The 16,474-nt window shown below is 35.8% G+C and overlaps 1 protein-coding gene across 9 annotated transcripts in view; it reads left to right on the top strand.

The window, feature by feature from the left end:
- The window catches only part of VPS13B (vacuolar protein sorting 13 homolog B), an 801,572-nt gene that overhangs the window by 223,325 nt on the left and 561,773 nt on the right, over positions 1–16,474 (top strand). For all 9 annotated transcript variants that reach the window (XR_002085466.2, XM_019468015.2, XM_019468016.2 and 6 more), the window contains 2 exons: positions 14,556–14,690; positions 15,678–15,851. Coding sequence is in view for 8 of the 9 variants with exons in the window: in XM_019468015.2 (XP_019323560.2) it covers positions 14,556–14,690; positions 15,678–15,851 (309 nt within the window). In the remaining variant the exon portion in view is untranslated. The remainder of the gene's footprint in view (positions 1–14,555; positions 14,691–15,677; positions 15,852–16,474) is intronic.

The following is a 16,474-nucleotide window of genomic DNA, read 5'->3' on the forward strand; positions in this document are numbered from 1 at the left end:
ATCACTTCTAACTTTTGATTTAAAGTGAGAGACATGTGACTCACTTGAACACCTAGAGGACATTGTAGGTTATTAATTGGCCTAATTTCAAGATTGTTGTGTCTCAAGGATCAGGGAGGCCCAAGAAGAGAGGGGAGAGATGGGGAATGGCTGGTTGGTGGAATAGTTGGAATGCACACAACATGTATTAACTGTCTGATATGGCTATGGTTCTTGGTCCTCCACAACATTACACTGGTAACATCAAAGAACCCTGGTCAGAGATCACCATAACAAATATGATAATAATGAAAGCGTTTTAAATATTGTGAGAATTACCAAAATGTGACAGAGACATGAAGTGAGCAAAGGTTGTTGGAAAAGTGGCACTGATAGACTTGCTTGACACAGGGTTGCCATAAACATTAAATTTATAAAAAACACATTGTCTGTGAAACACAATAAAGTGTAGTAGAAAAAAAGTACACCTGTAGTTAAGGAGTGAGTGATCTTACTTATTATTGTTAATATCTTTATGAAAATGATACTTGGAGGTATGTGCCTTTTGAATGAACGGTGTCCACACCATCCATCTGTTGGCTATCCTTGTTGTGACATTGTATCCAGGCAGAGACGGCATTCCAGAAGTGTGAAACTTTGGGTAGCTCTTTTTTTGGCATTTCCATTTTTGGCATTTGTACAATATGAAGTAGGTACATACTTGTGTAGTTACTGGTTAATGACCAATAGTACTTTTCTCACTAGATTGTGGATTTCACGAGACAAGATTCTAAAATGGTCTCGTCTGCCCTTGTAACTCCAGACTGTGGTTGGTGTATAGTAGTCCATAGTGAAAACTTAATGAGTTAAGTAAATGAATGAATGAGATATGTAAGTCAAAATTAGTGTGTGCATGAGAGACCATAAGTAGGTGATCATGCTTAGGTGCAGAGAAAACTTGCATTCTTAAGCCAGGATGACCACCTTTTACAGTGAGACATGCTCTGGAGTTGGATGCAGTAGACCTTTGATTTTATCAAGGATTGGAGGTCAGTGATTGAAGTAGCAAGACTGGATCTTGGCTGCATGTAGTCACTCCTTACAGTAAAAGAATAGCTTGTCAGGGTCAAAGTTTCATAGTGGTGAGGTAATTAGCTTAGCAGTTTTACCTTGTGGTAGAATTGAGAGTGCCTTATGGCGGAATATGAATTAAACTAAGGAGAGAAGAATGATCTTATCCTTCACAGAGTGAGTGAATGCTGTATTAAATTTTATTCTGCTGTGCCCTTTCCCAAATCCTTTTACACACACACACACAATTAATTTAAAAAAGTTTTGCTCTTTATTATGACCTCTTTTACTTTGCCAGCCATTTAACATCCTCATGCATGTTTAAAAAAATCCTTGCCACAATTTCCCTCTTGTATTTATAATAAAGTATTTTCAAGTGGACTCTGGGCTTCTTATGTGGTTTTATCTATTGATTGATTGATCGATCGACCACCTGACCTACCTATCTATCTGAGAGAAAGAGCGCCTGAGCCAGGGAGAGGGGCAGAGAGAGAGGAAGGGAGAGAGAGAGAGAGAGAGAGAGAGGGAGGGAGGGAGGGAGGGGGGTGGGATGGTGAGAGAATGAATTCCAAGCAGGCTCCATGCTTAGCTTGTCTCCTTCCCCACCCCTGCGCTGGATCTCACAAGCCATGAGATCATGACCTGAGCGGAAATCAAGAGTTGGCCACTTAACTAACTGAGCCATCCAAGTGCCCCTTCTGCATGGTATTTTTGATGAATGAAAATGAATGAATGAAATGATCTCATTTCATTTTTGCTTTAATGGCTGCATAGTTGCTTTGGTTTTTTCTTAATTTAGTGACCAAGAGTGATAGCTCCTTTTCCTTCTTCCTCACTTTTACTGTCAGAATATGGAGTATATTATGATATGACTTTTGCATAGTAGTCTTGCTTTGGATATTTCTACCAGTGGTTATTACTGAGAATGTAATATCATATAGTTTCTTCCCATGTGTGTCATAAAATTACCTCATCTTAGAAGCAGGCTCCTAAGTGTTATTTTTCTAAAGTTCCTATATATGTATAATACTAAATGGTCATAAGTAGCAATTGGGCATTATTATTTCAATCAAGACTTTTACATATAGAAAAACCACTCTAATGCATCACTTTGTTACTTGTATCACAAAGAAATAATTAGCCTTCTTCACCAGGTATTTTAGTTCTAGAAGCTAGGGGAAATATAAAAGGTTGCTGGATTTATCCTTGCAGTATCAGTTTGAAACATATTTATAGTTATTCCTTCACATTTTTTTCATCTTTCCCTAATGTCATTAGCTGACTTTATCTTGTCTGTATTTTTTCTACTACATGTACAAAAATATGGTAACTGCTTCATTTAGTTAAAGTTTTCTTTACCTTTTGAAAAAAAATAGTGACCGCATATGAGAATATTGCTTTCTTCAGAGGACACTTTCTATATCCCATCATGTAGTGTTTAATCTCCTTCCAGTGGAGGTAATCACTGGCGTTTAGAGCTTAAAAAAAAAAAAAAAATCTTAGAGTCAAATCCAGCCACTCACTTTTTTGTAATGAAGAAACTAAGCCACAGAGGTTTTAAATCAAATTACAGAGCTATTTGATGGCACAATTTACACTAGAATAAAGGTTTAGTAATTAGTGTATCTTTCAGTAAACTCCCTTATTATTCCCTAATGTATGTAAGCTGAAATTCTGCAGTCCAAGCTAGTGTTGTGTGTAATAGTTATGAAAATATGCTAGCTAATAATTATTGAATGCTTATATGCCTAATGCTGCGTTATCCACTGTCCATTTATCATTTCAGTGCTTATGATTATTCTGTAACATTGCTTTATCCCCACTTTATAGATTTATACCCACTTTACAGATAAGGAAACTGAAACAATATAGTTAATTTCAGGGCTCCTAATGTGTTTAGTATTTCTGTATACCCTCTGTTTAACCTAAAAGGTAATTGTTGCTTCCTCCTCTGTCATGAATGACATCTTATGGAAAAAATGCCTTTTTAAGCTACATTTATTTACTTTGGAAACACGTAGTATATCATGACATGACTTCTGTGCTTGGCAGCATGACATACTAGTTAGCCTGAAAGGGGGTGGAGACAAGAAGGGAAGAATTGGGAAGTGACGTTGTATTTCCCTAAGCTTGTAACTTCTGAGTAGAAAGGTAGACTCTTTCAAAACTATGCCCTACTCTTGATTTAACAAAGAAATTTCTTTGTTTTGGCCTTGATGGGGAAGAGGCAGGGTGCTTTCCCTGAGAATTTGTAACCATAGTCCTGTCATCACTCAGATTTTAGTTCCTTGCCTAGTCTAGGAACCAACCACCAAGACAGTAAGTTAACTTAAAATGTGCTCCTGGTTGGAGTGTTTATATCTCTGGATATCTAGTAGTGAGCAGATATTTGCTCTGGCATACACCTTCAATTACGGCAATGTATTTGAAGAAGAAAGCCTTGTGAAATGTATACTAAGAATCCAGAAAATAATCCATCAAGAGCAAGATTTAGCAGAGATCTCTGATGACCAATTTAGATTCCTAGAATTTTCAGACAATGTAATTGTTAGAGACAGTATAAAATGGCAATATTTAAAATTATTATAGAAGCACAAGATGAATTTGAAAATATGAAAGAAGCACAGATGTAGTCCATAAAAACTAAAGAATTTCAAAAAGAAAAATATAATCTTTGTAGTTAGAAGTCACTGAATGGAATAAATAGATTAGAAACAGCCGAAGACACTATTAATGAACTTGAAGGTGGATACAAAGAAATTATGCAGAGTGTAGCACTGAGAAGAGAGATGAAAATGTGAGATACAGGTAAATAAATCCAGACACTAGCATGAGGTGATTCTATATGTATCTAATAAGATCCTCTGGAAGAGAGACTAGGAGAGAGGCGAATATTTAGAGTTTTTAACCCCCAAAATTGATATAAGATGTGAATCTTCAGTTTTAAGAATCAGAACTCCTGAACAGGAAAAATAAATCCTTAGGTGGATACATTGTCGTGAAATCCCACTGTGCTAAAGACAAACAAATATTTAAAAGCAACCCAAGGGAGAAGAAATTAACGACATTATCTGCCAACGTTAATGTTAATATTTTAGTTTCCTTTATTTGGTAATGAAGATGTCAAGGATAAAGTAAGATACTTGTTTTTGAACAACTATTCTATTTGAGGCACTGTGCTATCTGAAATTCTGTTCTACTAGGCCCATACAATTTAGTGACCCTCTTTCCAATCAAAATGAGTTACTGAATCTTCTTGTCAGACTATATTCAGAAGTTGGAAGTTCTTCAGTACTTGGGTTCCACCCCCTTTCAAATAACAAGGTTTTTTCTTCTAGTTTTTCATACACAGAAATGTCCATATTCCCACACCTGCAGTTATGACGCAATAGGACAATCAGCGTTAAGTATGTAAGCTTGAAGAGGAGGAGGAGCATGTTAATTCTTAATAACGCAGATTAGTTTTCCAAGAATGTATGCATTTAGTATGACAACGATATGTAGGAGTGAGACTCTGGTTCCTAGTTTTAAAGCTAGAATAAAATTTAATTTTGTTAATCTTTATGTTAAGAATTAAGTCATAAACTTAGTGACGAAAGTTTATTGTTTTAAATTAAGGCGTCTCTTTCATCCTTTCAGTATGAAACTGAGTCTTGTCAAATGTATATTGCCATTGTTGATGTTAAAAAAAAAAGAGAAGCTGATGTGTAGATACATGTTGGTCCGTAAATGCTTGTTGATTTTCTTTTTTGCTGGTATTTATAGCAATGTGGACAGGGAGGGATTGCTGAGATGCAAGTGAGGATGGAACAATGAAAAGTTTTTGCTGTGGAGGACTTCGTGACTTGTTCCTTGTTAATATTTAAAGTTCACTTCTGTCACCTCATTATCACTGGGCACTACACTTATGAGATTACTTTTTATTTCTTGCTATTTAATTGGGTGTGGTTCAGTGGTTTTATTTTATATTCTGTTGAAAATATTAAATGACTTTTACACAGATAATTTGGCTTCACCCAGCTCTGGAATGTCACTTTATTTGCTTTTCCATGTAGAAGCAACAAAATCATCATCCTCAACAACGATAACAAAATAATCGCTTTTTTTTTTTTTTTTTTAACATTTATTCATTTCTGAGACAGAGAGAGACAGAGCATGAACGGGGGAGGGCCAGAGAGAGAGGGAGACACAGAATCTGAAACAGGCTCCAGGCTCTGAGCAGTCAGCACAGAACCCGACGCGGGGCTCGAACTCACATACCGCGAGATCGTGACCTGAGCCGAAGTCGGACGCTTAACCGACTGAGCCACCCAGGCGCCCCAATAATCGCTATCTTTTAAAGTTTGCTCTCTCCTATTTGCTTATAACTGGGAGCCATTTGCAGTCTTTATCACCTACTGAGTCTTAGATGTACCAAGAAAGCTGGTTAGTTCTATCTTACTTGTCCTTGCCTACCAGGCCACTCCTGTTCAGACTTCTCCTATCTTCTCATGTGATCAGTCTTTCATTTCACTTTCTTCCTTTATTCTTCCCCTGAAAAGATAAATGCTTACCTTTCACTATAAATCAACTATTTGGAAGCTCTTTCCTACTTTATTTTATGTAATTTTTAAAGTTTATTTATTTTGAGAAGTGGGGAAGGGTAGAGAGAGAATCCCAAGCAGGCTCCACACTGTAAGCACAGAGCCCAATGTGGGACTCGAACTCAGGAGCCATGAGATCATGACCTGAGCTGAAGTCAAGAGTTGGACGCTTAACCAGCTGAGCCACCCAGGCGCCCCTGTGTAATGTTTTTTAATAGCTCTGCTAAAATGGCTGTCCCTTCAATGTGTATTTTAAAAGAATTTATCTCTTCCCTCTTTCAGAAGACTTTATTGGTTTACTCTCCTGTTATTATTTTTGTGTATCTAGCATGTGTCATGGCTGCTTGAGTGTCCTGAGTGATATTTTGGTTTATTTTATTAAATTAGAGTTGTATATGGCTTCTAACAAAAATTACAGTCCTATGGGCCCCTTTCATCTTCACTGCTTTTTTATAGAGGCAGTCTTCTTCAACTTATTCTTAAGTATTTACCTCTAAATTTCTTTTTTTTTTTAAATTTATTTTAAACATTTATTTTTGAGAGAGAGAGAGACAGACAGAGCACAAACAGGGGGAGGACAGAGAGAGAGGGAGACACAGCATCGGAAGCAGGCTCCAGGCTCTGAGCTGTCAGCACAGAGCCTGACGCGGGGCTTGAACCCACAGAATGCAAGATCATGTCCTGAGCCGAAATCGGATGCTTAACCGACTGAGACACCCAGGCGCCCCTACCTCGAAATTTCTAAATAAAATGCTTACATCACAGATTTCTTACCTTCCATGTGTAGATATAATCTACATTAATTCTAAACTTTTTTTTTTTTTTTTTGAGAGCGAGAGGTAGTGGGTAGAGAGAGGCAGCGGGAGAGAGGAAGAGACAGAGTCTTAATTAAGCAAGCTATACTCTTGTCATAGAGTCTGATGCGGGACTCCATCCCACAACCTTGGAATCATGACCTGAGCCCCAAATCAAGAGTTGGATGCTCAACCGAGCCACCCAAACCACCCAAGTGCCCCTACGTACATTCTACTACCACAAACTTAGTGTCTTAAAACAACATAAATTTATTTCCTTTACAGTTCTGTAGTTTAACAGTCTGAAACGAGGGGCATGTGGGTGGCTCAGTCGGTTAAGGGTCCTACTTCAGCTCAGGTCATGATTTCATGGTTTGTGAGTTCAAGCCCTGTGTCAGGCTCTGTGCTGACAGCTCAGAGACTGGAGCCTGCTTCCCATTCTGTGTCTCCCTCTCTCTCTGCCCCTATCCCCCTCGTGCACACTCACTCACTCACTCTCTCTCTCTCAAAAATAAATAAACACTAAAATTAAAAAGTATGAAATGAGGGGTGCCTGGATGGCTCAGTCGGTTAAGTGTTGGCTCTTGGTTTCGGCTCAGGTCATGATCTCGTGGTTTGTGGGTTTGAGCCCGGTGACGGGCTCTGAGCTGGCAGTGTGGAACTTGGAATTCTCTCTCTTCCCCTCTCCTACTCGCTTGCTGTCCCTCTCTCTCAAAAATAAACATTAAAAAAATTTTTTTTTAAAAGTCTGAAATAAGTCTCATACTAAAATCAAGGTGTCAGCTTGGCTGTGTTCCTATTGCAAGCTTCTCATAATTTGTTTCCTTTTTCTACCTTTTGAAGGTCACCTGTATTCATTGGTCTGTGACCTTCATCCCTCATCTTCAAAGCCAGCAACATCACTGTAACAGTGCCTCTGGTATTATATGTCTTTCTCTGATTCTCCTCTTTTGCCCCTTCCTTTCATTTTTAAGGATTTTGGTGATTATATTGTGTCCACCAGGATAATGGATAATTTCACTATTTCAGATCAGCTGATTAGCAAGCTTAATTCCATCTGCAACCTTAATTCTCCTTTGCCGTGTAAGGTAACATACAGTATTCACAAATCTTGGGTTTAGGATGTGGACATCTTTGGAGAGGGTAAGTAGGGGGTAGTGGGGTGGCATTATTGTGCTTACCAAAGAGGCTTTAGCTTTTAGGGCTGACACTCACTGGCTGTCTCTCTCTTTAGGCTTTTTTTTTTCTCCTAAATAATCCAATTATTAGATATTTTTTGCTTAAATTTAGATTCATTGTTAACATATTATGACTGTATATGGATGAATTGTAATGTATACTACCAGTAAATAATTTTTACGTGTGCAACTTTTATTCTTGGAGTTAATAACTGCCCTATTAAAATTTGGTTAGTGTTCTATGTATTTATTATTAATTCCCCAAAACTCTTACAGAAGCTTGTCTTCTCTCAGTAGTTCAGATACCTTAGTTTTAATTTTTTTTTGATGAATAAAAATGGAATTTTTTCTTTTTTTCTTTTTTTAGTACAACTTACTGTCAAATTGGCTAACAAACTGTGTGTAAAGTGTGCTCTTGGTTTTTGGGGTAAATTCCTGTGGTTCATCACTTACATACAACACCCAGTGCTCATCCCAACAAGTACCTTCCTCAATGCCCATCACCCATTTTCCCCTCCCCCCCATCCACCCTCAGTTTGTTCTCTGTATTTAAGAGTCTGTTATGGTTTGCCTCTCTCCCTCTCTGTAACTATTTTTTCTCCTTCCCTTTCCCCCTGGTCTTCTGTTAAGTTTCTCAAGATCCACGTATGAGTGAAAACACCTGATATTTGTCTTTCTCTGACTGACTGACTTCACTCAGCATAATACATTCCATTTCCATCCACGTTGTTGCAAATGGCATGATTTCATTCTTTCTCATTGCCAAGTAGTATTCCATTGTATCTATGAACCACGTCTTCTTTATCCATTCATCAGTTGATGGTGTACTCATTATTCTTTTAGTGTACTTTTTTTCTTATTTCAATTTCTATTTGTTTCTAATCTAGAGAGCTATCTTGAAGTTGCCTTTTATCATTGTCCTGGGAATTCTCTTTTCTCTTATGTTAGATTCCCTGTTTCTTTGCTCACATATGTGATTCTCTCCTGATTTACTCCCTGTTTTTGGTGGAGCACAATTTCATAGTTATCTTTCCAGCAGACAAAGTAAGCTGTTTTTCAGATCTGGTATGTCTGATGAATCTTTCTTCTGCTTTCATGTGTGATTGATAGTTTGGCTGTCTGTAGACTTGCAGGTTGGGAATAATTTTCTACAGAATTTTAAAAGCATTGCTTTATTGTCTCCTTGTTTTCTACTATTGCTCTTGAGAAGTTTGATGCCATTCTGTTTATATGTTGTATATTTGTATGTCATCTGTTTCTATTTTTATTCATTTGCTTTTTTACCTCAGAGCTTTTAGGAACTTCTCTACAGGTGGTGGGCTTCTCTGGGTATGCTTTTTCATTTGTTGTGATGGATTTATGGTATACCTTTGTAAGTTGACACTTTTGTTCTACCGGTTGGGCAAATCTAGAATTATTTTTTTGATTATTTTCTCCATTTTGTTCAGTAGTCTTTTTGCAACTTTTGATTTTTAGATATTTGCTTGTTTGTGATGATCCTTTCATTTTATTGTCATTTCTGTCCCATTTTCAATCTCTTGGGATTTTTTGTTTTATTATACTGTAAATTTCTCCAACTCTCTTTTTTTCCAGTTTTTCTATTTAAGGAGAATTAACATCATATTTTTAATTTCTAAGGGCTGTTTTTTTCTTTGAAAATTTTAACGAAACATCTTATTTTTGTTGTATCTTCTGTATTCTCTCTGAGGATGGTAATTATTATTATTACTAAGAGTTTTGTTTTTGGCTTTGTTAGTTTACCCCAGCTTTCTATTTGTTTTTTAAAATCTCTACCTCTTATAGTGATTTCCACATATCTGATAATCCTTTATATTTAGAATAAATTACTAAATCTGTGTGTGAGGTTGGAGCTTGTTGATGCTGGTGTCATTGTAGGGGGATTGGATGCTACTTATTTTTTGTTGGGGAATAATCAGCTACGAGTATAATCTCCTTTTTTCTTGGACTGGCCAGTTTCCACTGAGAGAAATCCTTCCATTTCCTTCCTGAAGGTTATAAGTCTGTCACTCAGAGTTCTTAGAGAGTAAAGAAAAAAAAGATCTCATCATCCAGTATATTTACTATATATAGATTTTTAGACAATTTCCTCTTTTTAACATGCACCCTTTTCTTTGGTTATATATTCCATAGTGCAAAGTCCTTTTGGTTTAACCTCTCCATAGTGAACTGTTAGTCTTGCCAGGATGAGTGTGGGGTAGTTGCATGACTGTATTGTTTAGGGGAAAGGATCTGTGGCTATTAGATGGACTTTCAGCCGCTCATCTTTTAGCCTCATTTGCATTCCTTCCCTCTGAATTGCCTGGTTTCTTTAATTTTTAATTTTTCAGGGGTTACTACAGATGAAGTTGTTTCTTAGTAGAATAGAAAAAAGTGCCATGGGTAATGGAACAAAGTCACATCTTGTTGCTACTTGTTCATCAGATACTCATCTTTCAAAATTTTAATGATAGCTCTTGCCTCTTTGAATAAGCTCTTGCTTATTCAGTTACTGTTTTTTCATTTTTATTTATTTGTGGGTTTAAGGCTCTAAAAAAATTTAACAGTTTTTTAGTGGTGGTTAATAGAGGCAATATAGTTAAACTTATGTGGGGTTTGACTCCTTAAACTTTTACTTAGGTATACACACAGATATGTGGGTCATTCTCATTAGTTTATCTTTTAATAGTTACAAGAGTGATCATGAGCTGATTACTGAACTTTGGAGAGTTGGTACTGAGGGTTAAGGTCTCAGGGAGGATGGAAGAATTATGGCAGACAAGAAGTTGGTGGAAAAAGAATTGGTGTTAATGGTGTACCACAGGACTAAGAATATGTGTTACAAGTTGGTATTTTCCAGAAAAGTACTACAAGGAGAAGAAATAACAGTGCATTATTTTATATTAACTTCTAATAAAAATTCAGTATTTTTAGATTCTTTCATTGATAGTGTATACAGTGTAAAATTATATTTCACTTGCTGTGTCTTAGGGATTCCCTCTTCTCATCCTCTAGTGGACTATGACTGTAGCATTTGAGTAAATGAATGCGAGAGTGCTCTGTGAAGGGAATATTTCAAATGTTAGATACTGTCATTATCTTTGTGATTGTCCTCTTGACTCATGTCAGCTCTTCTCTAAATTAAGTTCTGTGTAAAGTTCAGGTAATTTCTGATTTAAATACCTTGAACAGTAACTACAAAACTTTGGCCTCCACATGTAGCAATAGTAAATAGTGGCTCGCCTTTAGCTATGTGATTACTCTGCTACTTAGTTAATGTTGCCTCTATCCAAAGCCATGCTTTTTTAGTTTCAGAGCTTTTGTTCTTTTAGTTTCACCATGGGGAGAATTCCTTTTTACACTTTCAGGAAGCATCATTCATGTAGGACACAATGAATGTGCTCTGTGTTCTTTTCCACCTTCCTAGTGCTTACGTTTGGGCATTTTACAAATTTTGGTTTGAAGGTAGAGTGGAAAGAAACCAAGGTTATTTTTTAAGACTTTTCTGGGGCACCTAGATGGCTCAGTCCATTGTATGCACTCTTGATCTCAGCTCAGGTCTTTATCTTAGGGCTGTGAATTCAAGCCACACATTGGGTTCCCTGTGGGCAGGAGCCTACTTAAAAAAAAAAAAAAAAAGACTTCTATTTTAGATGGGGGCCTGGCTGGCTCAGTCAGTTGAGCATACGACTCTTGATCAGGGTCATAAGTTCGAGCCCCATGTTGGGTGTAGAGATTACTTAAATAAATAAACTTAAAAAAAAAAAAAAAGCCCACACTTTTTTTTTTTTTTTTGTAAAGAACAGTTTCAGGTTCATGGCAAAAGTGAGGGGAAGTTAGTTCACATGTATGTCCTGACCCACACATGCACAACAGCCTCTCCCTATATCAGCACCTCCCACCAGAGTGGTACTTTTGTTACAATGGATATACCTATATACTCACATATCATAATCACCAAGTCCATGGTTTTCATTAACAAGATTATTTTTTTCTAGTAGCTTTTCTTCATTGTTGAAGCCCATCAAGAGATGACTGTAATTTATTATTTTAAATCTGAACTTATGGCATTTAAAACAAATTATTTCATAAAAAAGATTTTCTTGAGAAATTATGCATAATGATGTAGTTTTTAAAACAAGCTTTGAAAGATTTGAGAAATGTAATGATCATAAAAATGTAAACTAAGTTCGTGATAGTCTAAAACAAGATAATATATATATATAAGATTCTTACCAGAAGAGGTTCCAGGCAACTTCTTCCGATAAGAGTACTATATAAGTATGCATTAGATATTAACAGAGACCTACCATTTATCAGGACACCTGGCTGGCTCAGCTAGAAGTGCATGTGACCCTTGATGTATGGTGGCGAGTTTGAACCCCATGTTGGGAATAGAGATTCCTTAAATAAATAAATTAATGAACATTAAAAACAACAACAACAAAAGACCTACCATTTGTGATTTTTTTTAATATATGAAATTTATTGTCAAATTGGTTTCCATATAACACCCAGTGCTCATCCCAAAAGATGCCCTCTTCAATGCCCATCACCTACCCTCCCCTCCCTCCCACCCCCCATCAACCCTCAGTTTGTTCCTAGTTTTTAAGAGTCTCTTATGCTTTGGCTCTCTCCCACTCTAACCCCTTTTTTAAATTTTTTTCCTTCCCCTCCCCCGTGGGTTTCTGTACCATTTGTGATTTAAGATAAGTCCTAAATGTTATAAACTGTACAAGAAACAGTGATATAAAATAATTTAAAAACAAAGCCATTTTGGCATATTCATATTCTTTTGCTTTTATATCTACCAGGAATTAATTCAATTCTTTTCATTCTGAACACCATCAGCAACCCTTGAGAGAATCTTTCAGTAGCTCTTGTCTGCTGACCATTATCTAGGTTCTTTATATGTTTTGAAAAATTGGCATAGAATGAAAGTCTCACTGTGGGCACTTGAGGGCTAGAAGAGGATATCATTCCATTTTATATTCCTCTCATCTACCGTAATGATTAGACCCGGGTAAATTATCCACTAATAACTTCCCACAACTGCAATAGATGTTAAATATGTAGGGTAGCTCAGCCTCCTTTCTTACAAGGAGAAATGTGATTTAGGCTTGTCACTCTCTGACTTGAAACTTGGCAAAACCCTTATTTCTCTGAGTCTTGGTTTTCCCATAGATAAGATGGAAGAGTAATAGTCACCTCAGGATTTTGTTTTGTTTTGTTTTGATGATAAATAAAATAATAAAGTAGACATAGTGTTTGACACTTAGTGTTCCGTGAATGTTAGGTGCTCTGAAAACTAGTACTGCTGTTACTATTGTTAATACTAAGATGATGTTTATATAAATACTTTGGCATCATTTAATTTTCTGAGGTACTTCCTTAGCTTTTAGAGTTACAGATTTTGAGAATCTGATAAAAAAGTAATAACATTATAGAAGACTGTATCAATACACAACGTTTTAGAGTCCTGCTCTGGGGCTAATTGGTACCACTTGAAATGGAAACATCCGAGGTGGTGAATATTGGAAAATAGCAACCAATCAATACACATTTATATAACAACCACATAGAACTTAGTAAATTAATAGGTCCTTCTGAAGTGAGGGTTCGTATGTAAGAAGGTGTTTAAGATGATGTTTTGTAATTTGCAAATCGTGTAGTGTGCTAGTTAAACTGCAGATTCTTGGGCTACATCTCAGGAAGACACTTGGAAGATTATGGGGCTTCTTGAACATACTTAAGTTGAGATAAAAGTTTTCAGAATTGTATTTAACGTATCTATCACAGAAAATTTATGGTTTTCTTAATTGTTCATACATTGTTCTGCTTAAAAGAGTTTCAGAGATGAATGATAGTTTGTAAGTGATCAAAATGTGGAATGTAGAAAAGGGAAATTATGTTGGTGGATGTTCATGAATATAGGCAAAATGAATGTGAAGTCTTTTCTGATGGGATCGAATTGTATTAAACACCTAACCTTTTTTACTAGTGGGGAACTTTGAGCAAAACTTAACCCCTGCAGTCCAATGTATCTTAATCTGAAAATGAGGTTAATAAACATTTTTATTATAGGCCTGTTGTGAGGATTAAATAGGATAACATGCATAACATAGAGTAAGTCCTCAGTAAATGTTAGTCGATTAGGGTTTGTCATTATTATCATTTTAGTGATTTGCAATATTGTCAGTTCTTAAGGTTCCTCTGCCTTTTTAATTGTCACCTAGACGTTAGGCCAAAATGAGTTTTTCCCTTTTGAATTAAGTTTTCCCTACCATTTATATCATGGTAATTATTCTCTTCTGTGCTTCAATATCCTTTGGCAAGTAGCACATAGTAGAGATGTTAATATCTACTTTTTTGTTAATTGATACAGAATACCTTTGATTTCTCTTATATGACATGGTATGTCAGTTTTGCTTTTAAGCTATTGTATTTTAACCCAGGAGCTATTTCCAGCTGTCTTGTTTGTCTCTCTTATTCTACCTGACCAAGATAGTTTGAGGATCCTGTTTACTCAGAATGTTTCCTGTTTAAATGAAATGTCTCTGTCCAGATGAAATTCAATTTATAAGTTAAATTTGTTTCACAAATAAGTCTCTTACTCTGTATTTTAAAACCAAATATGATATTTTAAAGTTATTTTAAAGAAAGATATTTTAAAGTTTTTTAAGCAAATATTTGTTTAAAATATTTACTCGTATTTCTTGAGCTTGACTAATCAAAAGCTGCCTACATAGGTATAGTTATGAGAGTTCAGACTATTTATTTTAAAATTGCATCCTTTCACCTCCTAAATGCTAAACTATGAAACCTAACACAAATACTGTAAGAACATCTGAGGCAGATAATTAAAGTATAATTAAGTTTAAATGCCTTGGTGAAGGAGTATAAAAATTATTTAAATTCAATCGGCTAGTACATTTGCAGTTTTCTTTTATTAGGTGTGAAATCTAAGAATCCCCTGCCAACTCTTGAGGGCTCAATCCAGAATGTTGAATTGAAGTACTGCAGCACATCATTGGTCAAATGTGCCTCTGGGACCATGGGATCAATAAAAATTTGTGCCAAAGCCCCAGGTATGTGCAGCTGGACCGTGTAAAACTTTATTGCCTGTATAGGAGAATTGGCCTTGCATTTTACAAGGAGCGTTACTGAAACAAGAATTTGCTCATTGTTCCTATGAATCAGAGGTTTTAAATTTTTATTTTTACTTAAAATTTTTTTTTTAATTGTGCCAGGATGATACTTTTTTATTTGTATAAATTAATTTTTATTTAAGGAAAAAACCCCTGCATAGTTAGGAGAATGGTTAGGAGGGAGAAAATTAAAAGTTTACTCTTACACTGTTGGGGGGGGGGGGATAGGAAGTATAGATATATATGACACTTAAAATTAAATTAAAATGTTAGTATAATAAACAGATAACACAACTGTTTTTCAGTTTAAGGTTGTAATGTTCTTCATCCTGCCAATACTTTATTTCATATTTTCCATAAACTACTTGTAATTTAAGTTTTTTAGTGCAACCTAAATTTCTAGGTAAGTTTAAAAAGAGATACAGATTTTGCTGGATATTTAGAATACAGTATGTTCAAATTGTTTCCTTTTATAGTCTTATATGAAATGTTCTCCATTCATTAGCTAAATATTAAGACTTTCTTGGTGTAGAGTTAAAAGTGCTTTTAACTTTATTAGTCCTACTTTTTAGAATATAAATGTATAGATAAAATGACCAAATATAACTGAAATGTTATATTATGATAGTATATTTTAAGATCAAGCATCCTCAAGCTACTCCTATATATATATTTTAAAGTTTATTTGTTTGAGAGAGAGAGAGAGCATGAGAGTGTGCGCGTGAGCGTGAGAGGGGCAAAGGGAGCGGGAGAGAATCCCAAGCAGGTTCTGTGCTGTCAGAGCCCGATGTGGGGCTTGGACTCAGGAACCCTGAGATCATGACCTGAGCCAAAATCAAGAGTTGGATGCTTAATTGACCGAGCCACCCAGGTACCCCTACTCCTATGTTTTTATGTAAGAATTTTTTCATTAATGTTTCTACTCAGGTGACAGTGGAAAAGAGAAGTTGATTCCATTGCTTCAGGGTCCTTCTGACACTAAAGACCTTCATAGTAGCAAATGGCTCAATGAGAGTAGAAAGCCAGAATCTCTCTTAGCTCCAGATTTGATAGCCTTCACAGTCCAAGTTCCACAGTATATGGACTACTGCCATAATTCTGGTGAGTACAAATTTATCATTATTTACTTATTTTGCATTTCCTTTTCCAGTAAGGCTTTTAAAAAGGACTTTTCTTTTAACCAATTTGTGTTCGTTGGGATACTCTCTGCGGTTGTGCTCTTTGAAACTTAAGTGTTTTTGTATCATTTTTGATAAATGATGTGTTTGTAAACAATAATGGTTTTATTTTATATGAGAAATAATTTCATTTGTAGGTTGTAACAATCTTGGATTCATAACTATTAAATCCAACTGAGTTTTAAAACATACCATATCATGTAATATGTAGAAAAGAGTAAAAAATTTAAAACATTGGAAAGGAAATATTTTTCCTTGAGGTAGTATCACTTTGTGACCCATCATTTGCCATATTAAAATTGGGGGTTTGGGCCTTATCTCTAGTTTTGCAGAAAGAAAGAGATGTTGATAGTGGAATCAAGAAAAAAAAATCTGAGGTCAATATACTATTTCTTAGAGTTATATTTTTTTTCTAGTAACATTTTGCCTAGAATTGATTTTATTTTATTCAAGCCCAGAATATAGCAAAGCCTCTTCTATTGAGAGGAGATACCAGAAGGATTAATGAAGACTAGGATTAAAAAAAGATAAGTAGAGGCCATTATC

This window comes from Panthera pardus, unplaced genomic scaffold (assembly GCF_024362965.1).
Source record: "Panthera pardus isolate Hobbes unplaced genomic scaffold, ASM2436296v1 HiC_scaffold_7, whole genome shotgun sequence".
In the NCBI taxonomy this organism is placed as follows: domain Eukaryota; kingdom Metazoa; phylum Chordata; class Mammalia; order Carnivora; family Felidae; genus Panthera; species Panthera pardus.